At 33.2% G+C, this 25,963-nt stretch overlaps 1 protein-coding gene across 1 annotated transcript in view; it reads left to right on the top strand.

The window, feature by feature from the left end:
* Positions 1-24,695, top strand: part of LOC124369662 (histidine decarboxylase-like) — a 79,787-nt gene extending 55,092 nt beyond the window's left edge. Inside the window, exons 15-17 of the mRNA XM_046827712.1 lie at positions 2,694-2,892; positions 24,272-24,347; positions 24,519-24,695. Of these exons, the coding sequence (XP_046683668.1) occupies positions 2,694-2,892; positions 24,272-24,347; positions 24,519-24,695 (452 nt within the window). The remainder of the gene's footprint in view (positions 1-2,693; positions 2,893-24,271; positions 24,348-24,518) is intronic.
* Positions 24,696-25,963: the final 1,268 nt, after the last annotated feature.

The following is a 25,963-nucleotide window of genomic DNA, read 5'->3' as shown; positions in this document are numbered from 1 at the left end:
ACGCAACTTAGTTACTTGAAGTCACCGATTGTTCAGTTAGATATCCACATTTTTACCTTTTTGTATGCGGAATTTTAACATTATTTGTAACAAGACAAAAACTAGTCATTTAAACTGGAAATTTAAACACTTTGGTTTTAGCACACATTCAAGTTTAGTATTATATTATGTTACATTATATTTATTGTACATTGTATTTATTATATTGTATGGAAACAATTATAATTTTCTTTGAAAATATAAATATAAATAAATACACACACGCACACATACATGGTGTGAAAAAGTCCCGCACGGGCTTAATAATTCCCGAACGATTAAACTGAAAGCAATAACACTTGGTACACCATTACTGCAGCTATAAATCTACTTTTTGAAGTAACTACCATATTTTGTCACGTCAGGGGGATGGCCCGCAAGTAGTCTGAAGAAAATCGTAAATGAGAGAATAGGTCGAGTTGTAGATTAAATTACAGGTGTTTGTTACTATAGTACAATGCCGCAAATCCGACCACAAAATGTCTTCTCCGTAAAATATTACGCTGGTTTAAAGTTGGTTGTAGCCAATATAATGTGAAGAGCAATCACAAAGTTCTATTTGTATATGGTTGTACTTGTCAACGATTGGGGTTTGTTTAGTAGCCGTTAAACTTATTTTAAGGTTTTACGTTATACACGATGCCTTGTATGTTGAGTTCTTGTCGTGTTAAACAATATAGGCATGTCTTGGACAACTGAAAAATATTTGAATTCATCAGTGGATTTTTCATCATTAATATTTCTAGAGTTTTAAAATTTATTTATGGGGTATTCAATGATAGAAGAAGGATGTCCAATGGATAGTGCTATTTGTTTGGTGTTCGGACCTTTCAAGGGGTACTTAATCTGTTGGCCACATTGTAGGCAACTTTTCTGTAAGGATGGGTAATAAGATATGAGTGATCCATACATCTTGTAATTTAATCTCTTGTTACTTTTTTCAACAGTAGATTCCAGAAAATGTAATTTGTTTTCGTGTCCAACATGCAATATTAACTGGATAGATGTTGCAATTTTATTATGTTTTAATGTTGCACAAAGCACTGTCAAAATTGGACTGAGCAGGCCTGTTGTGTTTAGTTTGTCCATCTTTGCGTCTTATATGTGTTATGGTTGTGTTTTTAATAACTTTTGATGACGTCATGAAGGCCGAGTGACTGTAAATAGTAATGGCCTTACTGTTGCCGAAACCGGCAATGCATTGGCATTGTAAGAGCCGATGACAGATTGATGTGGTATTTATGTTTATCAGACTATGAGTGCTTATCAGTTCACGTATATCTTATCTTATCAAGATCACCATATCTTATCTTATCAAGATCACCATATCTTATCTTATTAAGATCACCATATCTTATCAAGATCATCGTATCTTATCAAGATCATCGTATCTTATCAAGATCATCGTATCTTATCAAGATCATCATATCTTATCTCCGCTCCTGCCTGCCATGAGTCCTTGCCGCTGCTTCTCTTTCCCAGTGTCACTCGTGTATGAGTTGTTAGTTTACATATTAATTCGTTTTTACTTTAAGATTTTGTTTAGTTTACTGTAATTTGAAATGTCAAACAATTGTTTTAAGTTTATTTAGTTTTAAATTCCCTAAATTCTTCCTCATGTATCTGGACAGAAGGTGGCTCCTAAACTTTTAGGACTAGATGCAATTTCTAAGCTTCTTGTCCTAAGAGAACAAAATATGTATATTACGATTAGAGCATTAATCTCAGTCATATCCACTCGGAAGAAGGGGAGGCCAGCTACGCCAGTCAAAGCACGCAATATTTGTTTCTTATCATGGCATCCTTAGTAGGCTTCATGTGTCTCAGTAGTGTGAAAATCATTAAAAGTGATGATAGAGAAGTCAAAGATCCTACTGAATGTCTATCCTGCATCCATCACTAAAACTTGTAGTTTCTTGCAAGAAATGTCGTAATCTAACAGACGTTTTCGGTTTTTTCAGACTCGAAAATGATGATCGTTAAAAATTATGACGGAGGTGATAAGATACCTGGCCGTTATTAGTACCACTAACTCTTCTACTATCCGTACTTTGAAACCCATCTCTTGCACATTTTTCAGTTTCTAAATCCAATGATGATCGTGGAAAGTGATGGCGGAGAAGAGAAATATCTTTCGAAGGCATAGGAAAGAATCACTATGCCTTGGACTGAGGTTCTTGGCGCTGTAATAGTCTGAAAGAACATTATGTTTCTGGAACTGGTGGCGATCATGGACAACTGTGAGGACGAAGAGGACTCTTCTGATAGCGTCTGGTAGAACTACGTCTTTACACTGTGTTCACCGATATTTCTGTGCTTATTTCACCACGTTTTTTCTGCAAAAGATTTCCACAACCACTTTCTACTTATTTGCTATACATTTATGCCTCCTATATGTTCACACATTTCCCAGCATTGCATATATGTCACACTTCTTTAACTATTTATGTGTAACTTATATTTGTGTTTATGTTTATTCACACTACCTGTACACTCAGGACACATATATTAATGTTACGGAACACATATTCACCTCCCCATATATGATTTTGTTTGTTTCCCAGCACCGTCCAAACACGCATACATCCATGGCTGTGCCAAAGATACTAATTATTTCTGTAAACTATAACAACACGTGGGTATTCTGTTTCTAGAACCGAAGATGGTGTTGGAAAGTGATGACGGAGAAGAAAACACTCCACGACCCAACCGATCCCGCTCCGTTGACCATTCCAATGGTGTCTACTCCGAAAACAACGGATTTGCCGACAACCCCGTCCCTGCTCCCACTGTCGACACAGCCATTTGCAGGAAATGTGGTCATTACAATGCGACCAAAAGTAGTGAATTAATGTAATAATAGATGTATGCCTGTATTACACAAAGAAATCTTACTATTCGTCAGCCATATTTTATGACTGATTACCTTTTTGTAACCAACAGGTAATGTAAGCCCTTTAATGTTCGTGTCTCCTTAACTTGTGGCTTCCCCTGCTATATAATAATCCAATCTAAGTCTGTGATGAACCTAAATAAATTATACTAGTTTACAAATCTAATTATGTAAGTTAATCTAACATCTATATAATTGTTATATTTTAATATTTTTTTGTTTTTTTTTTTTTTTTTGTTTTTTACTGTTTATAAACAGTGACCAAAACATCAACCCTTTCTGCCATATTTAAAATGATTGCATATCGGAGAATATTTCTGGATTAATGGAACCTACATTTGGGGTGATCCTCCCCTAAAAAGGTTTCTAATGGTTTCTAAACCCCCTTTACATTTGTCATTTGAGTAGAATGTCAAGAGCTTATCACCAAGTGTACTGTTAAATATCTAGTTAGATATTTCAGTTTTATACATAAATAAACAGTTGAGTCATAATTAAATAACGAACAATACCCAACGTTAAGAGCAATTTTATTTTAAAGCACAGGATGAAATGTCATAAAATATATTTTATCTAACAAAGACATTCACATAAGTTGTAACTCTTCTTGGTACTAACAAAGAGTTTGTCCTATACTTTCATCTAAAAATATTTGCAATGCTGAGCATTTCCATATTGAATTTGTCATTCGCGAATGTTTAAAACAGACTTATAGAATTAAGAAACAAATTAAGACCTGCGGTTTGGCCAAAATGCTTAGCTTTTTTGTTTTTTATAGCGATAAGTATATAATAATAATAATAATATAATAATTTTATTTTCCATTCGTTAATTTACATGAATATAACATAATATGTCCTTGGAAATAACTGACCACAGTTACAAGTATGTGTGGCCAGTGAGAATTATTAAATATAAACAAATTTACAACATCCTTAAACTAATTATATAAATACACAGTACAAAAATGATAAATGAGTCCAGTCTTGATACATCCAAAGACACTCTCTGTGGCGCTTGGTTTACTTATAAAATAACTATGTATATGTACAGATTATATTCCTATAATAGGTGGTATTGCAGTTCAACTTAACATTTCTCACATAGTATACGTACTTATATTTACAATTTTTAGAAGAAAAATAAAACAACAGACGAGAAAAAAAATTAATTAGTTTCGACATATGTACAGAATTTATACCAAGCAAACATTCATAAAGTCTACATCTTGTTTTAAAAATAACCACTCTTTTAATTTTCCGGAAAATATTTTTAAGTTTATACAACTTTTTACCTCATGTGGTAATTGATTAAAGTACTTAGGCCCTATATATTGGAAAGAATGTTTAAAAATACTTTTTGTAACTTTTGGAAGTTTGAATATTCTATTTGATCCACTTCTTGTATTGTGCATTAAATTTGTGCTTTGAAAGTCACAAAGAAGGATTGAAAACGATAAAACGTAAGTCCCATTAAGCCAGAAATATTTACCAATTTTTCTAAATCTTTTTGTGAACGATTGACAGGGGCTGACCTATTGCATACCCTGTATTGAATTCCCCCCCACCTATATATGGGGGAATATATAACCTTCTTCAGGAAGTGAACTGATTTAAATTTTATTCCAATTTTTTTTTTTTTTTTTTTTTTTAATAAATTTCTATGTAAGTTTAAGGCTAGTTGTATAAAGGAATACTTTCCTATAAATACTAATTTTTAGGCCTGCTAGTGACCTTTGGCACTGAAGGAGTTCAACTCCTTAAATGTTCCACTTTCCATGCCATCTTCACTTCTTTGGTAGTGATGTACCAATGTACCATTCTTGTACACCGTTAGATTGCTAAAATATAATCCTTCTGGAGATGTATCCACTTGCAAGCTTGATCAATGTTCTCTTTGTAACTTTTCCTTACTTCCTTGATGTTGCTGGTGTAGAGATATTGATGTTTTAAATGTTGTATGTTAGTAATAGTAGTTATGAAGAAAATGTAACATAGTGATGATAACTCATTGAAATTTTATAGTGAATTGGATTGCTGTACCTCAATTAAAATTCTCATAACGTTTTTTATGAACTAATGAATTTAAATTGCGAGCAAAAAATTAATCTTAAACCATACCAATGACTGAATGGATGGTATGGTTTTGATTACATAGTTATAGAAAATTTATATAAATTTTATGTCTCAAAAATGCTTTCGTGTTTTATAATTAGTTTACAAGTACTAAAAAAGAAATCATAAGCTTTACAAAAAAAACTTTTTCGTAGAAGAAACATTTTATTAAAAAATTCTTATTTTGTAATTAATTTTTTTATATTTATAGATTAACAGATCTACAATAAAATATCTCAGACCAATTTCCTAACAATGTAATAAATAATTTTATTTATATTTTGACACAATATGCAATTAACTCCATTTGACATATGATATCTATGTGGGTATACAAAAGGTATTGCGAAATTAATCTTTCTTGTTCTAAACAACATATGGGTTATATATAAATATTATAATTGATGAGGAACAAGCCGTTAATATTCTGACTCAATCTTATCTAGATAGTGTTTGCTACAAATCTGCTGTATTAACAATAATATAAAATTAGGTTCATTGTATCGTGTTAACACTAAAGCTTGTGTCCTATCCACCCTGTCATTAGGCCCAATTATTAATGGTTCCTATAAATTTGGTGTATTCGCAATCCCAGCTTGATACATAGATGTACATCTGGTATATTCACATTCCCCACACTAAGATCTTTGAATAACGTTTATTTTAAAAAGCTGGTGTATTCTCAGTCCCCACACTAAGATCTTTGAATAACGTTTATTTTAAAAAGTTGGTATATTCACAGTCCCCACACTAAGGTCTTTGAATAATGTTTATTTAAAAAGCTGGTGTATTCACAGTCCCCACACTAAGATCTTTGAATAATGTTTATCTTAAAAAGCTGGTATATTCTCAGTCCCCACACTAAGGTCTTTGAATAATGTTTATTTAATAAGCTGGTGTATTCACAGTCCCCACACTAAGATCTTTGAATAACGTTTATTTTAAAAAGCTGGTATATTCACAGTCCCCACACTAAGGTCATTGAATAATGTTTATTTAAAAAGCTGGTGTATTCACAGTCCCCACACTAAGGTCTTTGAATAATGTTTATTTAAAAAGCTGGTATATTCATAGTCCCCCACACTAAGGTCTTTGAATAACGTTTATTTTAAAAAGCTGGTGTATTCACAGTCCCCACACTAAGATCTTTGAATAATGTTTATTTAAAAAAGCTGGTGTATTCTCAGTCCCCAAACTAAGGACTTTGAATAATGTTTATTTAGAAAAGCTGGTGTATTCTCAGTCCCCACACTGAGGTCTTTGAATAATGTTTATTTCAAAAGCTGGTGTATTCACAGTCCCCACACTAAGATCTTTGAATAATGTTTATTTAGAAAAGCTGGTGTATTCTCAGTCCCCACACTAAGATCTTTGAATAATGTTTATTTAGAAAAGCTGGTGTATTCTCAGTCCCCCAACTAAGGACTTTGAATAATGTTTATTTAAAAATCTGGTGTATTCACAGTCCCCACACTAAGATCTTTGAATAACGTTTATTTTAAAAAGCTGGTATATTCACAGTCCCCACACTAAGGTCTTTGAATAATGTTTATTTAAAAAGCTGGTGTATTCACAGTCCCCACACTAAGATCTTTGAATAATGTTTATTTAAAAAGTTGGTGTATTCACAGTCCCCACACTAAGATATTTGAATAATGTTGATTTAGAAAAGCTGTGTATTCTCAGTCACCACACTAAGGTCTTTGAATAATGTTTATTTAAAAAGCTGGTGTATTCTCAGTCCCCCACACTAAGATCTTTGAATAATGTTTATTTAGCAAAGATGGTGTATTCACAGTCCCCACACTAAGATCTTTGAATAACGTTTATTTTAAAAAGCTGGTATATTCACAGTCCCCACACTAAGATCTTTGAATAATGTTTATTTAAAAAGCTGGTATATTCACAGTCCCCACACTAAGATCTTTGAATAACGTTTATTTTAAAAAAGCTGGTATATTCACAGTCCCCACACTAAGGTCTTTGAATAATGTTTATTTAAAAAGCTGGTGTATTCACAGTCCCCACACTAAGATCTTTGAATAATGTTTATTTAAAAAGTTGGTGTATTCACAGTCCCCACACTAAGATATTTGAATAATGTTGATTTAGAAAAGCTGGTGTATTCTCAGTCACCACACTAAGGTCTTTGAATAATGTTTATTTAAAAAGCTGGTGTATTCTCAGTCCCCCACACTAAGATCTTTGAATAATGTTTATTTAGCAAAGATGGTGTATTCACAGTCCCCACACTAAGATCTTTGAATAACGTTTATTTTAAAAAGCTGGTATATTCACAGTCCCCCACACTAAGATCTTTGAATAATGTTTATTTAAAAAGCTGGTATATTCACAGTTCCCACACTAAGATCTTTGAATAATGTTTATTTAAAAAGCTGGTATATTCACAGTCCCCACACTAAGGTCTTTGAATAATGTTTATTTAAAAAGCTGGTATATTCATAGTCCCCACACTAAGGTCTTTGAATAACGTTTATTTTAAAAAGCTGGTGTATTCACAGTCCCCACACTAAGATCTTTGAATAATGTTTATTTAAAAAGCTGGTATATTCATAGTCCCCACACTAAGGTCTTTGAATAACGTTTATTTTAAAAAGCTGGTGTATTCACAGTCCCCACACTAAGATCTTTGAATAATGTTTATTTAAAAAAGCTGGTGTATTCTCAGTCCCCAAACTAAGGACTTTTTGAATAATGTTTATTTAGAAAAGCTGGTGTATTCTCAGTCCCCACACTGAGGTCTTTGAATAATGTTTATTTCAAAAAGCTGGTGTATTCACAGTCCCCACACTAAGATCTTTGAATAATGTTTATTTAGAAAAGCTGGTGTATTCTCAGTCCCCACACTAAGATCTTTGAATAATGTTTATTTAGAAAAGCTGGTGTATTCTCAGTCCCCCAACTAAGGACTTTGAATAATGTTTATTTAAAAATCTGGTGTATTCACAGTCCCCACACTAAGATCTTTGAATAACGTTTATTTTAAAAAGCTGGTATATTCACAGTCCCCACACACTAAGGTCTTTGAATAATGTTTATTTAAAAAGCTGGTGTATTCACAGTCCCCACACTAAGATCTTTGAATAATGTTTATTTAAAAAGTTGGTGTATTCACAGTCCCCACACTAAGATATTTGAATAATGTTGATTTAGAAAAGCTGGTGTATTCTCAGTCACCACACTAAGGTCTTTGAATAATGTTTATTTAAAAAGCTGGTGTATTCTCAGTCCCCCACACTAAGATCTTTGAATAATGTTTATTTAGCAAAGATGGTGTATTCACAGTCCCCACACTAAGATCTTTGAATAACGTTTATTTTAAAAAGCTGGTATATTCACAGTCCCCACACTAAGATCTTTGAATAATGTTTATTTAAAAAGCTGGTATATTCACAGTTCCCACACTAAGATCTTTGAATAATGTTTATTTAGAAAAGCTGGTGTATTCTCAGTCCTTACACTAAGATCTTTGAATAATGTTTATTTAAAAAGCTGGTATATTCACAGTTCCCACTCTAAGATCTTTGAATAATGTTTATTTAGAAAAGCTGGTGTATTCTCAGTCCCCACACTAAGATCTTTGAATAATGTTTATTTTAAAAAGCTGGTATATTCACATTCTTCACACTAAGATATTTGAATAACGTTTATTTAAAAGCTGACGTATTCTCAGTGTGGTCATTATGATCGTTGAATAGTTTTTGTTTTTAGTAGGAGGTATTTTTAATCTCATCATTAGAATCATTGGTTAGTGATTCATTTAAGCCTATTTATATTCACGTCTACCTTTAGCTTGAATTTCTTTGTATTCACAATCCTGTCATTACGTTGGATACTGTTCCCTTTAAAGCTGGTTAACATTTTATTCCACACCAAGGCCTGCAGTATATCATCATGTACATTGCACTGTTTGCTACTAGTTTGGTGTACTTGGAAACCCATCATTAGTATCAATAGACAGTGATTCCTTTCAAGCTGCAAGCTGGTGTATTCTCCGTTCTGTGCATAAGCTTGATAAAGTTACCTGCAATCCAGTTGTATTCACAATCCCATCTCTGAATCATTGGGTAGTAAATCTGGTAAATCCTTCTCTATACCATTATTACAACCATTCAATAGTGTTTCATTTAATGAGTGTGTGTATTCATTTCCACCTTCATCATTTTTATAGTTTTGACTCTTGTGTTTTATACAAATTTGGTGTATTCAAAATAATGTAATTATAGGTTTATTGTATAGCGTGCTGTATAATAATCTGTTGTACATTGAATCCCGTTGGTTGGATCATTTGGTAAAAATGCTTTAAAATAGTTGTATAGAAAACCATATTCTAGGTTTACTGTATAGTGTTTGTTATAAATCCGTTGTATTTGCAATCCTAACATTCCATTTAATAGTGTATAATTTATATGTGGTTGAGGTGTGCTGTATAGTATTTGCTACTTATTAGGTGTACTTAGAAATCCGTCATTAGCATCAATGTTTTTTTTATGATGGTGTATTCTAAGTTCTGCGTATAAGCATGATAGAGTTACCTACCATCCAGTTGTGTTCATAATCCTATCATTGAGATCACTGGCTTGAATTTCGTGTAAAACTGCTGTAATTCCAATCCCATCTAAAGGAACATTGGATAGTGGTTCCTTAAAATCTGGTACACCCACAATATACATAGAAGTTTTTTATTGTTTCTTACAAATCACATATACTCACAATCCGGTCATAAATATCATTGGATAGTATTTTCTGTTCAATAACATCGTTAGGATCCTTGGATAGTGATTACAACAAGTTGGTTTACTCTCATTCCAAGCCCAGGCTAGCTAGATAGTGTTCGCTACTAATATTTTATTTTCACATTCCCATCATTAGATCCATTGTATTCCTTTTAGCTGCTGTATTCATGGAAACGATGAAGATGTTGCAGTGCATTACAACATTAAAAGCTTACATCTACATTGTTTCCTTGCCGATTTGTATTTTGTACATAGAGAAATATTTTCATTTAATTTCGCATCTTTTATTATTCTATAAATATTTTTTATACTCTTATTAGTGTTTATGTTTATGAACTTGGAACATATCAATAGACCGCTATCTTGAAACATGATTTTACGATTTAATATTAATTTGTCTCTTGATTTGAGAAACATTTAACATTTTTTTACAACACTTACACAAAAAACTATATGAATGTGTCTATATTCTATGGTTCTGTTTCCTGATATGATCATTACATATAAAAAATAATTTGTATTAAAGCGTTGTTATTTCACTTTTGATTGTAATTAATCTTTCATAATTAACTATCAAGGAATACATTGAAAAATTCAATTTTAGTGTATACTTTTATCTCACTGATGACAAGTCTTATCCTGTAATTATACAACAGATAATTTGAAAAAAGGCATGTACAGGCTACGTAATCTTCCTACTTCAGGCTGCAGGTTTCCTCTCCAAATATGTTCATTTATGGCTATTTGACAGTTTTTTAAGGTAGTAATTTTATTTTCGTGATTTTTAAAACATTTTCGTGATGACAGTGTAAAGTTCACGGAAAACTTCAACTATTTAACAAGGAACAAAAATGCCCCTATGCCCCTATGTTTTATTTTTCCTGTTATAAAATCCTGGAGGACATGCACATAGCATGTTCTTTTAAATACTTTATATTACAATAGACTCTTGTTTGTCACTTGATACCTTATAGATAGTGTTATTGTATCATCAGAGCTTGATTATTCACAGTCCCGATACAAGGACCATTACATTGTGCTTCTTTCGAGACTGGTGAATTCTCAATTCTGTATTCTCAACCTTGAGGCTTGCTAGATAGTGTTTCCTATAAAAAAAGCTGATTAATTATCAAAATCAAAAAATTAGGGTCAGTGGATGGTATTTTCTTTAAACCTGGCGAATTCCCAATCCTGTTATTATGATTACTGAAAATTATTTCATTTATGAATAGTGTTTCCTACAAGGCTAACGTATTCCTAGATGGTATTTGTCTGAACCCAGTGTATACATTATCCATCCAAACTTGGATCATTGTATAGAGAGATACGTTAAAACTGTTTTACTTTCAATCTCGTCATTAGGATTATTGGATTGAATTCCTGAAAAGATGGCGTATTCACAATCAAAACATTACAGTATTAGAATCGTATACCCTTTAAAGATGGTGTATTCCTAATCCCATATCAATACTTATTACATTGTGTTTGCTGTACACCTGGTGTATTTATAATCCCAGTATTAGGATCATTGGATAGTGTTATCTGTAAACCTGGTGTATTCTCAGCCTTGCTTAAGGATTGACATTGTTTTGTACAAATCAAATGTATTCATAATTCCAACCCGATACTTGTTACACAGTGTTTGCTGTACACCTGGTGTATTCATAATCCCATATTAGGATCATTGGATAATGTTATCTGTAAACCTGGTGTATTCTCAGCCTTGCCTAAGTCTGACATTGTTTTGTACAAATCAAATGTATTCATAATCCCAACCCGATACTTGTTACACAGTGTTTGATGTACACCTGGTGTAGTCATAATCCCAAATTAGGATCATTGGATAGTAGTATCTGTAAATTTGGGGTATTCTCAGCCTTGCTACAAAGTCTGACATTGTTTTGTACAAATCAAATGTACTCATAATCCCAACCCGATACTTGTTACACAGTGTTTGGTGTTCACCTGGTGTATTCATAATCCCAAATTAGGATCATTGGATAATGTTATCTGTAAAGCTGGAATATTCTCAGCATTGTTTCAAAGTCTGACATTTTTTGTACAAATCAAATGTACTCATAATCCCAACTCGATACTTGTTACACAGTGTTTGATGTACACCTGGTGTATTCATAATCCCAAATTAGGATCATTAGATAGTGTTATCTGTAAAGCTGGAATATTCTCAGCATTGTTTCAAAGTCTGACATTTTTTGTACAAATCAAATGTACTCATAATCCCAACTCGATACTTGTTACACAGTGTTTGATGTACACCTGGTGTATTCATAATCCCAAATTAGGATCATTAGATAGTGTTATCTGTAAATTTGGTGTATTCTTGCCAATATAGATATTGATTCTATAAGTCTGATGTATCTAATGTATATTCCAATTAAACTGGAAGCCTGCAGAAATGTGATTAACTTCATTGTTAGGATAATTATTTGTAAATAATTATAACACGCACAAAGCAGACAATAAATATGTGTACATTCTATAATGTTCTACTAGATTATATTATGAAGATTGGTATATTCTCAATCCTTTTATTTGGATCTTTGGATAGTATTTCTTGTAAAATTGGTGTTTTCAAATTCACATCTTTAGAATCCCTGGATATTGTTTCATTCACTAATGTTGTATTCTCAATTTCACTTTGAAGTTGCTTGATATTCTTTCTTAAAAATATGGAGTACATATTCCCATAATCAGAATCAGAACTGTAGTGTCCCATAACATTACACAATGTAGTGGATAAAATCTAAAATGAACAGGTGAAATCCTTATCCTAGAAATAAAACATTTTTAAATATAATAATTATTGGATAAATGATAATGAAACATTAAAACAATGATCCAATATTTGAAATAATGTATCTATATATATATATATATATATATATATATATATATATATATATATATGCAGTATGCGGGTGAATATTTTATTCCTATATTATATAGATCTTAACTTCAAACTTTCCCACTTACAAAACGTTCCTAACCAAAAAGTTTGGTCAGAGTGACTTTTCGATGACATGATTTCCTTTACATTTTTGTTGTATCATTATTTGCTTGCAATTTTATACAAATAAACAATCTGGTACCGGAGGTAGGCTAAAAACAATAATCGTGCAAAATTTGAACACTTTCATTAACTGAAAACGTTTCGACTCATCGGACGAGTTTTCACACTCTGTAGTTGAAACGCCAAAGTCGTATTCCCTGTACACGAATGTGTGTCTTTTATCACCACTACGTTCCTCCACCCCTCACATTGCCTATCACCCTACGTCCAGGCCAAGCCAAAAGCTAGGGAGTCAAGTTGTTTATAACCAATAATACACACATGATACATTACATTATAACACTATTCAGGTGAATCTATATAATTTTATTCTTATATTATATAATCTTCTTATCCAAAAATACAAATAATTTTCAAAACATAAAAACTTTTTAAACTTATTAGTGATAAAATAAATGCAATGAAATCATGTGGTTATGTTTACGTAACGTTGTTTACTCAACACAAAAACCTTGAGTGCAATAAAACATAATCCAAATGCTGTTCCCATGATTAAATTTAAATTTACCAAATATGTTATTATATGTACAGAGTTTTTCTCTATGAGAGATTATTATTGTTGCCATGGCGTGCAATTAAAAATCTAAAGCTAAACATTCATCTAACAATTTGTTTTATTTTAAAACAATGCTACCATCTTGAACTGGACAAAGATTTTGTATATTCATATTAGAAGCAGTGAATAGTTTAATTAAGATGGTCAGTACCTTTTAGTTTAAATGAATGCCATATTTGGCCAAATGCAAATCAGACATATTCTATCAAAATCCAAAAAAAACCACACCAAATTCGTCACAAAGCCATCTCAGGTTTTTATTTGAACGATTAATCAGATTAATCAGTACTCAATGTGATTTCTGGGTAGAATACCATTTCAAACTATTTGAACACTTGGAAACTTATATTTTTCTGCCTTTATTGCATTTTCTACAGCACCTGTTACATCAGGGGTTCTAGTCCGGTGAAGGTCATTTTGACCAATATGTAGAAAATGCATAGTAATTACGATTATCAGATGGTGTTTCCTTTAAAGCTGGTGTATCATCAATTCATTCGTTAGGTTCATTGATGTCGTTAGGTTCCGTGATAGTATCCGTTACAAATATTTTATATCCACAATTCCATCATTCCATTGGGCAGTGTTTCCTTTAAAGTTGGTACATTCTCAATCCCACATCAACGTTTGCTGGATAGTGTTTCCAAAAGAATGTTCTCCATCTTGCCTGAAGGTTTAGTAATTCTTAAATAGTCAGTTTATTACTATCCCCTTTTTGGAGGCTGGGGGGACAGAATAGCCAGCCAGGAAACCATATATATTTTTAATTAAACCTTTTTGAAGCAGAATTTTACGTAAAGCGTGAATGTGGTTTATACCGTTTAATGTTTAGCGAATTATATAAGTTTAAGCTGGAAGAGCATATTCAAACATATTCTTTGAAAATTTTGTTAAAAAATAGAAATACATTTGCACATTTAATAAAAATCATGATTAATCTCGGTTTAAATTTGTTAATATTCGATAAAAAAATATTTTCTTGAGGAAAAAATTGTAATTACTTGCTGAATTACATCAAAAGTTTCAATTCACAGTCTCTTATCAAGGGTTCAATATGATCTTTTATAACACTCGAACAAGAAATATTTAAAAATCATAGACTGCTTATTTTTCCATCATACAATGGCCCTTAGATGGTAAATATTTAATTAACATTGTTGTGGAATAAATTACTCAATAGAAAGACAAACAACAGGAATTGACGTTTCAGTTATCGAACACAATCCAATTCAACGTTCGATGTTATCTTATATATTGTTAGTGTAGAGCACACAAATAAACACTAAATACCACTTTGTGTTAAACATTGAGGCTTTATATGTGTTGTGTTGACAAACAACAGGAATTGACGTTTCAGTTATCGAACACAATCCAATTCAACGTTCGATGTTATCTTATATATTGTTAGTGTAGAGCACACAAATAAACACTAAATACCACTTTGTGTTAAACATTGAGGCTTTATATGTGTTGTTTCTAAGATGCAATTATGTGTAGACATGTACGGAAATAAACACTAAAAGCCTCAAAATTTATTGCAGGAATCCACATCGAAAAAGGCACATCAAAATATCATTCACTTATTATTCACAAAATTTAATACTCGTTTAGTATGAATTAAGTAGTGATTTAAATGTGATTAGCATCAAACGTCTATCATCAATTTAGTTTTTTGTATTGTGCAGGTTTCAAAATGTACTAGTATTTTTTGTGGTGTTTGTGTTGCATATATGTCTGAATGTATACATGTAACTGACTGTTATGGTAGCTTTTTTTTTACTTTTGTTGAGTGAGCATAAGTAAATTTTAAAGAGTGAATACGGAAGACTGATCAATATGAAGCTGTAATATAAGTGACTGACAGCTATTACACAATTTCTTAATCTACTTTTCCTTTATCAATCTAGCAATTAATAGATGTGTTTAATTTCAGTGAGAGGTTACAAGATAATATAATTTATTTTCAGGTAGTTTCCAGCATACGGCCGAATATTGTATGTTTTGTGTCATAAGGTGTATCAATGTTTAATATTTCTCCTTCTTCTATTTCTGTATTAGATTTCATTGTCCTAATTAGGCATAGTTGAGAAACCAGTACATAGGCGACTGCAAGTACTAAAGGTAGTAATTTAGTAGTAATTTGAAACTCGAACTAGAGAATATGAAGAACACATTCAGTTTTCAGTGGAGTATCACTATGGGGTCGAATGTCTAAAGTGGACAGTTATCGATTTGCAGAACAACAAAGAATGTGGTAAAATAGAGGAGGAACATATTGTGTCATATAATAGATAAATTAAAAGCTCTATTTAAATATCTCATAGACTAAAAAGGCACAACACTTATTAAAAGTGGACCTACTTGACGGGCATTCATGACGTAACTCGAAAAGGCACAATTTATACTTGATGTCCATATTTTCTTACAACTGTGCGTCTGGCATGAGAAGGCGGTAACTGTAGAAGCGATCTAGTGACGATCACCATAATGTGTTCAAGATGATAACTGTATAAAATATGCGTTGACAAGATGCTACTGGCCGTAAAAGCGATCTAATGATGAACGTTTACTGTAAATGTGGTCTTACAAGAGTATAATGAACATGTGACTTGACAAGACAGTAACTGTAAAAGCGATCTAATCATGAACGTTTACTGTAAATGTGGTCTTACAAGAGTATAATGAACATGTGACTTGACAAGACAGTAACTGTAAAAGCGATCTAATCACGAACGTTTACTGTAAATGTGGTCTTACAAGAGTATAATGAACATGTGACTTGACAAGACAGTAACTGTAAAAGCGATCTAATCATGAACGTTTACTGTAAATGTGGTCTTACAAGAGTATAATGAACATGTGACTTGACAAGACAGTAACTGTAAAAAGCGATCTAATCATGAACGTTTACTGTAAATGTGGTCTTACAAGAGTATAATGAACATGTGACTTGACAAGACAGTAACTGTAAAAGCGATCTAATGATGAACGTTTACTGTAAATGTGGTCTTACAAGAGTATAATGAACATGTGACTTGACAAGACAGTAACTGTAAAAGCGATCTAATCATGAACGTTTACTGTAAATGTGGTCTTACAAGAGTATAATGAACATGTGACTTGACAAGACAGTAACTGTAAAAAGCGATCTAATGATAACGTTTACTGTAAATGTGGTCTTACATGAGTACAACTGTACATGTGACTTGACAAGACAGTAACTGTAAAAGCGATCTAATCACGAACTTTTACTGTAAATGTGGTTTTACATGAGTACAAACTGTACAAGTGGTATGGCAAGACGGTAACTGTAAAAGCGATCTAATGATAACGTTTACTGTAAATGTGGTCTTACATGAGTACAACTGTACATGTGACTTGACAAGACAGTAACTGTAAAAGCGATCTAATGATGAACATTTACTGTAATTGTGTTCTTACATGAGTACAACTGTACAAGTGGTATGGCAAGACGGTAACTGTAGAAGTGATGTAACAATGGATGTACTTGCTGTTTGACAGGATCTTAACTATAGATTCTTTCAGAATTAATGATAAATTTAGATGTATGGCACATGACTTAAACTGCAGATGTTACTTGATTACGGTCATTTTAGATCATCTGTATGACAACAAGTGAAGATGCGTGCTTATGAAAGTATCGAGAAAGCCTGACACTGAAATGCTTTCCAACCCTCTGCATGATAATCCTTAACTACAACTTTATCCAATGTGACTCTAATAAAATTGCAGACTGATTTGAGTATACAATATACATTATGGAACCAGATCAAGTTTTCAAAAAAAAAATGTCTTTTAAGCATGATCTTCTTTTCAAAAATGTTTAATCTTATTTTAAGATTGAGAAGAACACAATCTAGAATTAGACATTTTCTGAAATAATAATTTCATAATCAATACATTGGTATTAGCTATAAATTCATAATTTTTACATAATTATATCATTTGCAGCATTATAAAGGATTTTTGAACAAAAATGTATGTTCTTTATTCACATTCATTTGATTAGTTAAGGCTTCCACCCTTTTTATAGTATTACATTTCTATGAAATTCTTATCCTTAGTTTCTATTTAATAATATTCTCAAGATTACACATTGTTTAATGTCATAGTATTATTATTAAGTCTTGATTCTGCTGGTCTCGACTGAAAAATAGTACTTGCACCTACTATATGTTAGTTTTTAGTCAGGGTTATTCATAATTTTGTATAACTGTACTGCTTCTACTGAGCATATTATTGCATTGATGTCAAACATCTTTGTGTGGGAATAAAGATTATCAGATGATTTCAGTTTCTCATTTCTCCAACATTTACTTAACATTAATGTATATAGGGTGTGCTAAAGTTTGTAATCATTTCAACTTTTGGTAACCTAGATAGTATTCAATATCCTTACAGGACATGCTATGGAATTGCTGAAGGATTGTTTGATGGATTTTTAATTTATCCCACAAATTATAGGTCTTGTTGATAAAAACCTATGATATACAATAAAACCGATGTATGACCATTCTGTCCACAATGGGCACCATTTAAACAAAGATAAAATATAATCTAAATTGGACGATAAGTTTTAAGGAAACAACTTAAACACTACTTATTTTCACCATTCTCGTTACTTTCCTCTAATTAAGACCTTCAATTTCAGGTATTACTCAATGTCATCATATTTAAAAGTTTTGAATTAATTTCATTCCAACTTTGGGGAGAGGAAAGTAATTTTGAAATCCATCAGAGAAGTGTTCTCAGCGATATTATTAGATTACAAACAGATTTGAAAATTATCAACTGACCAAAGTTATGGTGGGGGAGAGACTTTAAGGAAAATGGAAAACTTAGGACTTCAAGTATGATGCATGCATTGGAAATATTTCGACAATTGTAGTGGTTCATTTAAACCCCAAAACATAATTTAAACATATTTAAATATATTTCAAATTAAGCTTTAAGTACATGAAAGTTTCCTTTGACTCATTAAGCATGTTACGTCAAGAGACTTCATACCATGTTTTCACTTTCAGTTGTGCACATCAAACAAATACACAATAAAGGTAACACATTTGATTAAAAAATATTAAGACAATGGGCATTCCCCAGGAGGGTTCACTTCTGTCTGGTTTATACCTTTTCAGTTGAACCCACAGTGGGTACAGCAAAAACCGATGTGTCACTTAAATCTGGGCAACCTTATGGATGTCCAGAAGCGTCACATTACTAACCGCAAATGTTGAGATTCTGGGGCGCAAGGGTAATTCGATAGGTCTAGTCTACTGCGATAGGGTTCGTTCCCTAAGGGTCAAAGGTTCTTGCCAACCTAGACATAAGGGTGTGCCACCCCCTGCCTGCTTTGACTGGAGAGGCTGGTTCAGAACTGGCTTCTCCTTCTTCCGAAGAGACATGACTTGAGATTAGTGCGCTAAACTTTTCTTCATGAATGTCGACAGGAGGCAGCCCCTACTCCTAACCTCACCCATCCAAAATATTCTGTCGCTCCAGAAGCAGCGCAAAGGTCCTTATAGTCCTAGGTGCAAATTCTAAGCTTCCTGTTCTAAGAGAACAACAAAAAAAGGCAATGTGCACTTAAAATCGTATAATAAGTTAAGCCAAGCAGCCAATTTGTACAAGTTTTACTTAATAGTCTCTATTCACCAAATTTTGAAACACTTTAATATTTTTTTGGAAGAATTGATTTAGTGCACGATTTTTGTTTTGTGGAAGAGAATAAAATTCAAGTATTCAGTTAAAAGTATAGAATACATTTTTAAGTTACGTAGTACATAATGAAAGATCTGAGACTGAAGGGGTTAAAGGTGTAAACGAATACAAATAATTCTTTAAAACGTTGTGCTGCGGTACCGTATGGAGAATTAAAAGAGCTCAGAGAGAACACGAAAGTGCTATCCAGGACGATACAAGTTGATCAGCAAAATCTGGTCTTATCAAGATAGAGATACTCGTGAACCATTACTAGTTACTTGTACATTCTAGTAGCTATGAGCAGGTGAGTACGAGTGAGAAGGCGATAGTGAAGACAATGGCAACACGTGAGTTCGACTGAGCTGTTAACTACACTTAGATTACCTTGGTCGCCAAGAAACTACTTGGCTTAGACTATGAATATGAGGCACACTCCATCTTGTCTGTCTGTTATTCAATGTTTTTCTTAACTTTTAGTATGCTCTGCAATAGTGATTACACCTTTATTTCTTGGTTGTCTAACACTAGGCTATGATGCTAAGTCTGGGTAGCCTACCTGACTAACCTGACTTGTTCGTTTGGATTTGATTCTAAATTATATTGAACGTCAAACTTTTCCAATCTCCTGAATAACAACTTTGTTTTTATCAGCACCATTAAGCATATCTTTGATTGTTTTTACACAGTTTGGATCCTGGAAGCTGTCTAATCCTAAAAACTATTCGGTCATTATTAAAACTTGTTGCATTGAACACTTAACTATTTTTACAAATTTGATTTGATGAATAAACACGTTTCTGTGAAAATGAGTAGCTTTAAACTTCAAGTGACCCGTGTCGAGAGGTCCAAAACGATCAGTTTGCCCACAAAAGTTTAAAAATATTACTAAATAAACCCAAAGCCCAAAATCTATTAAACATTTGCCAAGTTTTCAGAACATTACAAAAATTATAAAAAGCCCTACCTTGGTCTCCAAAATGACCTGAAGAATCCCCAGAGTTTATTGTCTGAATCAGTGGTTTAATTGTGGAAGATAAGGGTAATAAAACATCCCCCCTCCAAAAAAGCTATAAAAATAAGAAAGATTTTCTTTTATAATAGCAATCCAAACTACGAAACATTAAAGTATTTTTACAAATTTTAATTGATGAATAAACACGTTTCTGTGAAAATGAGTAGTTTTAGGTTCATATGACCCAAGTCAAGAGGTCCAAAACAATTAGTTTGCTCAAAAAAGTTAAAAATGTTTACTAAATGAATCCAAAGCCCGAGATCTAATAAACATTTGTCAAAAACTCTAGTTCTAAGAACATTAGAAAAATTATAAAAAGCCCTATCATGGTCCCCAAAATAACCTGAAGAATCCCCAAAATTTATTGTCTGAATCAGTGCTGTATTATGGGTAATAGAACATCCCCCCTCCAAAAAAGGCACTAAAAAAACCAAAAATATTTTATAATAGCAATCCAACATGTTTTATATACACAAATTATAATTTTTCTTTGAACTAGATCTGTATAATTTATTCACATATAGATTTGTTCAGATTTATTCCACACGACCCACCCCCCCATTGTTGTGTGCTCTTCTATCAGATTCATCCCCCAGAACCAAGTTTTAGTTCCGCCACTGGTATGAATTCATCAATGCCGTGTCCCCCCCCTCCCCATACGTAACTGTGAGAATGCTAAAAGTTCCTCTACTCAATCAATACTAGAACACTGCACATGTGAGGTTTCTCTGTCTTTTCACGCTTAGAACTGTCAAATGCCCTGACCTCAATAAATCAGATAAACAATCTGTATTTGGTTAATACATTAAGCATTCTGTTAACCCTCAGCATACTTCTAATGCTTGAAGCTTCAACAACTATCCATCTTGGAAACAGAATTTTTCACACAAAATAGTCAATAGTCAATAGTCAAACCATTTTATTCCATAATATGTACAAGGTACAAAGAATAGCGCCACTACAAAAAAAAACTAAATTCTAATATTAATTTTGAAATATAAATTTTTAAAAAATTGTAACATTTGTTCATTTAAATGATAAAATTTTACTCCTTTTTAAAATTTTAACAGATCTGTTTCCATTATAAACTTTGTTGGTAAATTATGTAAATATCTCACACCTCTGTAATATGTTTTCTTTTTGTAAAATTCCAGATTGTGTTGATCGATATATCTATTAAAACGAGTATTTTATGTATGTTTATTAGTTTTTAGTATATAATCAAAAATTTTTTTTACATAAATTATTGATTCAAATATGTATAAAGCGTATACTGACAGAATTTCAAGTTCAGAAAAATATGATGATATTCATCTGTGATGAATTTTACAATTTTGTAATCATGTCAAAACATTGTCATTTAATAAATAGAATCCCATTTTTTTCAAAACTGATGACTATTGTCTCCAGAATCATTCATCAATAATTGCTATTGAAAAACCATACTAATAAAATGATTACACATCTTATTTACAGGTACTTTTGTATCAAAATTGTTATACAATTTGTCTCAATCACGTTGTACATATAAAAATGTACAATGTAAACGTAAATCTTTTAGCAAAACTCTTTGACATTTTTTTATATAAAATGTGAGTTGATAAAAGTGAAGACTGACAAGCCGTGTTCCTTGATTACACTAATTTTAGAAATTTAAATTTGGAATTTTTCTAATTATATTTAAAATTATTTGAAGTAGAATACTATAATAATAATAACCAAAAAAGTGCAAAGAGGTGTTCATTCATATATTTAAAAGTATTGAACAGATTTATTTATCGACTACTAGAGCGGAGGATTTATTGACTACCAGAACGAAGGATTTATCGACTACTAGAGCGGAGGATTTATCAACTAACAGAGCGGAGGATTTATTGACTATCAGAGCGGAGGATTTATCGACTACTAGAGCGGAGGATTTATCAACTAACAGCGCGGAAGATTTATCGATCCCGCGGAAGAGCCCTCGATCTAGGTGCATTCCGAGGAACTTGGTGGAATCAGTTTCTTCTATTAGAACATCATCCGCCATCACGGCAGCGAAGTTGTCAGGTTCTTGCTGCCGAAGAAAGAAATTGACAACGCTTGATTTGGAACTGTTGGTCCTCAGATTTAGTGTTGAAAAATACTGAATACATGAATTCAGTTCTAAAAATGAGTTGATTTCTAATTCATGTTTTGTTTTTGCTCTGATGCAGAGAGTTGTATCGTCAGCATACTGAACCATCTTCCCCGTAAGGATCGATGAGTTCAATCTGTTGACGTACACTAGGAATAGGACAGGTCCAAGGATAGATCCCTGTGGGACACCGTAAGTCATTTGAACCTTTCCTGACAGGGTATTTGCAATCTGCACACACTGGCTTCTATCCCTGAGGTAAAACGAGATCCACCTCGAACACCACATGTCGTCAACTGGTACAACAGTGTTTCGTGATGTACACAGTCGAATGCTTTAGAGAGGTCTAGAAATATGCTTAGCACATGTTCTCTTCTCTCCAGGCCATCGACAACTGTATCGATTAGGTCTGTGACCGCATCGATTGTGGATTTGTTTTTTCTGAAACCGAATTGTTCGGAACAGAGGATTTCAAAACGATGAAGAAAATTTTCAAATCTGACAAGAAAAATCTTTTCAAGAACTTTGCTCATGACTGGGAGGATTGAAATTGGACGATAGTTGCTTGCAAGGCAAGGATCGTCTTTTTTGAAAATGGGTGTGACTTTCGCAGATTTCAAAAGGGAGGGAAAAATGCCTTGTGCGAAAGACAAGTTGATCAAATTTGTGAGTGGAGCCAAAATATGCTTAGAGCAACGTTTGAGCAGCCACACAGACATGCCGTTGATGTCACATGATTCTTTTGGTTTCAATCCCTGTATCACGCGGGCCACCTCTTCTTCACTCACAGGAGACAGTGCCATGGATGAGACCGGTCCCATCGATGACACTTCGCTGCAATTGAGGCCTTTGAATGATGGGTCAAGTGATGCCACAGATGAAAAAAATGAGTTGAACTCACTTGCCACTTTAGAGGGATCTGAAATAATTTCGTCCTGGATTTTGAGCTTTGGAATTTGGGAATGTTTTGAGCAATTTGGCTGTGTTGTTACATTTTTAATAATGCCCCAAACAGTTTTGGAAAAGTTTTCGCAATTTTTCAATTTTGTTTCAATTTCACGTGCTTTTGCAGATTTTATTGTTTTCCGATATTTGCTCTTGAAATTTCTAAAAAATGTTTTAAATTGTTCATTTTCGGTGCTAATGTAAATCGAATGGTAAAATTTTAGCCGTTCTCGTAATTCTAAAATTTCCTTCGTCACCCAAGAATTTTGTTTTGCTTGTTTGCGTTCTTTAAAATTTTTGAAAGGACAAGTTACATTTAAGTGATAGACAAAAAGATTATTAAACGCGGTGTAAGCTTCATCTACGCTTTCAAGATTGTCTAAAAACGACCAGGACTCATTTTTTTAAAACGAATTCAAAAGGGCAATGTTTTCCGAGCTAGTGTCTCTTTTGATTATGGATGACGGGTGTTCAATTTCTGGCTGAAAGTTACTGATAGTGGTCTCCTGAGCGAAGTGGTCAGAGATGGCCGCATTGAAAACAGTGACTGAGGCGTTTGGAATGTTCGTGATGACGTTGTCGATGGCTTTACTCGATGTGGCGGTCACTCGTGTTGGCGTGTTTACTGACCAGATCAATCCGAAAGAATTTAGGATGTCGCGTAGCCGCTGGGTCAGGGGGTTGGTGTGGTCTAAAACATCAATGTTAAAGTCGCCAGTTATGATAAACTTTGACGACTTCAAACAGATGAAATTTATAAGATTTTCAAAATTTTCAAAAAAAATATTGCTGCATCCGTTTGGAGAACGATATAAGCCAATAATTGTAATTTTGTCATCAGATTTCAGGTCGATTTTTATTCCATCCACTTCAAAATCTAAATCACAACTGTGAGTCAACTTGTGTGGAAGGAATTCAATATCAGATTTAACGAAAATTGCCACACCTCCCCCTTTAAAATGAGTTCGATCGTAAGATGTTGCCAATTTATAGTTGTCAATCCTGAACAGTCTGACTGTTTCAGGTTTGAAACCATGTTCAGAAATATCAAACACGTCAGGATGCAGTTCGCGTGCCATGAGCGACAGCTCGTCTGCTTTGTTGGTGGCAGTCTGTGCATTTTGGTGCACAACCGAGAACATTTTGGTTGAATTTTGAATTTTGTTGGTTTGATGTTTTTTGTGGAATTTTTGACGCAAATTTTGACGCTCTGGTTCTGATGTGTCTATCCTTCTTTTGCATTGGTTAAAAACTGACAGTTTTTTGTCCAGAATTATCACTGTAGTGAAGGTTGGCTGGGCGTTGGCTCTTCACCACCTCGGCGAAGGTGTCGTAGGCCATGGTCCGGACTGGTGGTTCAGGAGGAGCTGGCGACGTATGGGCGGCGGGCGATCTCGGCTGGGCCGGCGGCGGCGGTCCGCAGGGGTCAGCGGGTGGTGCCGGGGTGACTGCGTGGTCCAACCTTTGTAAGGGTGTCGAACGGATCGGCGCAGTTACAGTTGGAGGAATTTAGCTGTGCTCGTAGGGCCCAGATACTACCCTCTCAACAAATAAACGCTATCTGTTTGGCGGGTTGCGTTTACGTGCTAGCCGCTGAGATGAAGGCGCAACAATCTCTTTAACGACTTTAAACTCACGATTTTGATTTGCAGATAAAATTGACAAATACGTTATTTTCAAAACACGTTAAACAACACTATAATAACTGAAAAACAAGGATATGTCCTATTATTGCTATTATTTGGATTTCTCTTATTATTTAATTCCACCAAAATCAGCACTTTTACAAAACAGACTGATTTTAGCGAGTGTGATGAGTTATTTGGGCCAAATCTTGAAGAAGATTTTGTCGTCGTCTTGTGATTCCCCGAGACTTTTAGAGAGGATCAATCTTCGTTGTCCCCGACCATCTTCAAGATCTGTGCAGCTTTTCGAGAGGGAATTCCTCGCTACGAACTATGCGTACAACAGTACAATACCGAGAATTCACAGGTAGGGAAATGGTCTTCCTGCGCATATTGATTTGTTCAGCATGTCCGACACATCATTCAAGAGGGAGGTCACTAAATATCTCTCTGGCCACACGTGAAACTCTGACACTGAACGTTATATTTTGCTTGCTGTTTTTTTTTTTTTTTTGTTTTTGTTTTTTTTTGTTAACACTTTTGTTTATATTTAATGGCATCAAACCCTGCATGTATTGTCGCATATTGTATATTTCACTGAATAGAGATGGTTTCTTGTGAATGTTATATATTGCTTGCTATTTTCTTAACACTTTTGTTCATATATTATTATAATAGCATCAAAATTTGCATGTATTGTAGCATGTTTTATATTTTGCTAAATGGAAATGGTTTTCTTGTGATTTTTTTTATATATATCAATGAACATAGGCTACGCTAATCTTTATTTTTTTCTTTCGTATTGTATTTGTTCATATGCATATGTATGTCTCAGTAGTATATAAGTAACTCTATATTTTATACGCTACCGGTACTTTAATTAAGTCTTTTTTACGGTTCCACCTTCATGTTGCACTTGTTTATGAACTATATTGCTGTTGTAATTTTTCTTTTTATTCACGATGTTGATGTTATTTGGCACTTGTTTTGCTTATTTTTTTGCTTCTGTTTGCTTTAGCATGTATGCATGTAAACTATTTATGTAAGTTGTTTATATCAAGCCTCTTGTATTTTCTCAATACCTATAACAA

Source organism: Homalodisca vitripennis, chromosome X, assembly GCF_021130785.1.
Source record: "Homalodisca vitripennis isolate AUS2020 chromosome X, UT_GWSS_2.1, whole genome shotgun sequence".
NCBI classification, from domain to species: Eukaryota; Metazoa; Arthropoda; class Insecta; order Hemiptera; family Cicadellidae; genus Homalodisca; species Homalodisca vitripennis.
This window is presented reverse-complemented; position numbering and strand designations above follow the sequence as displayed.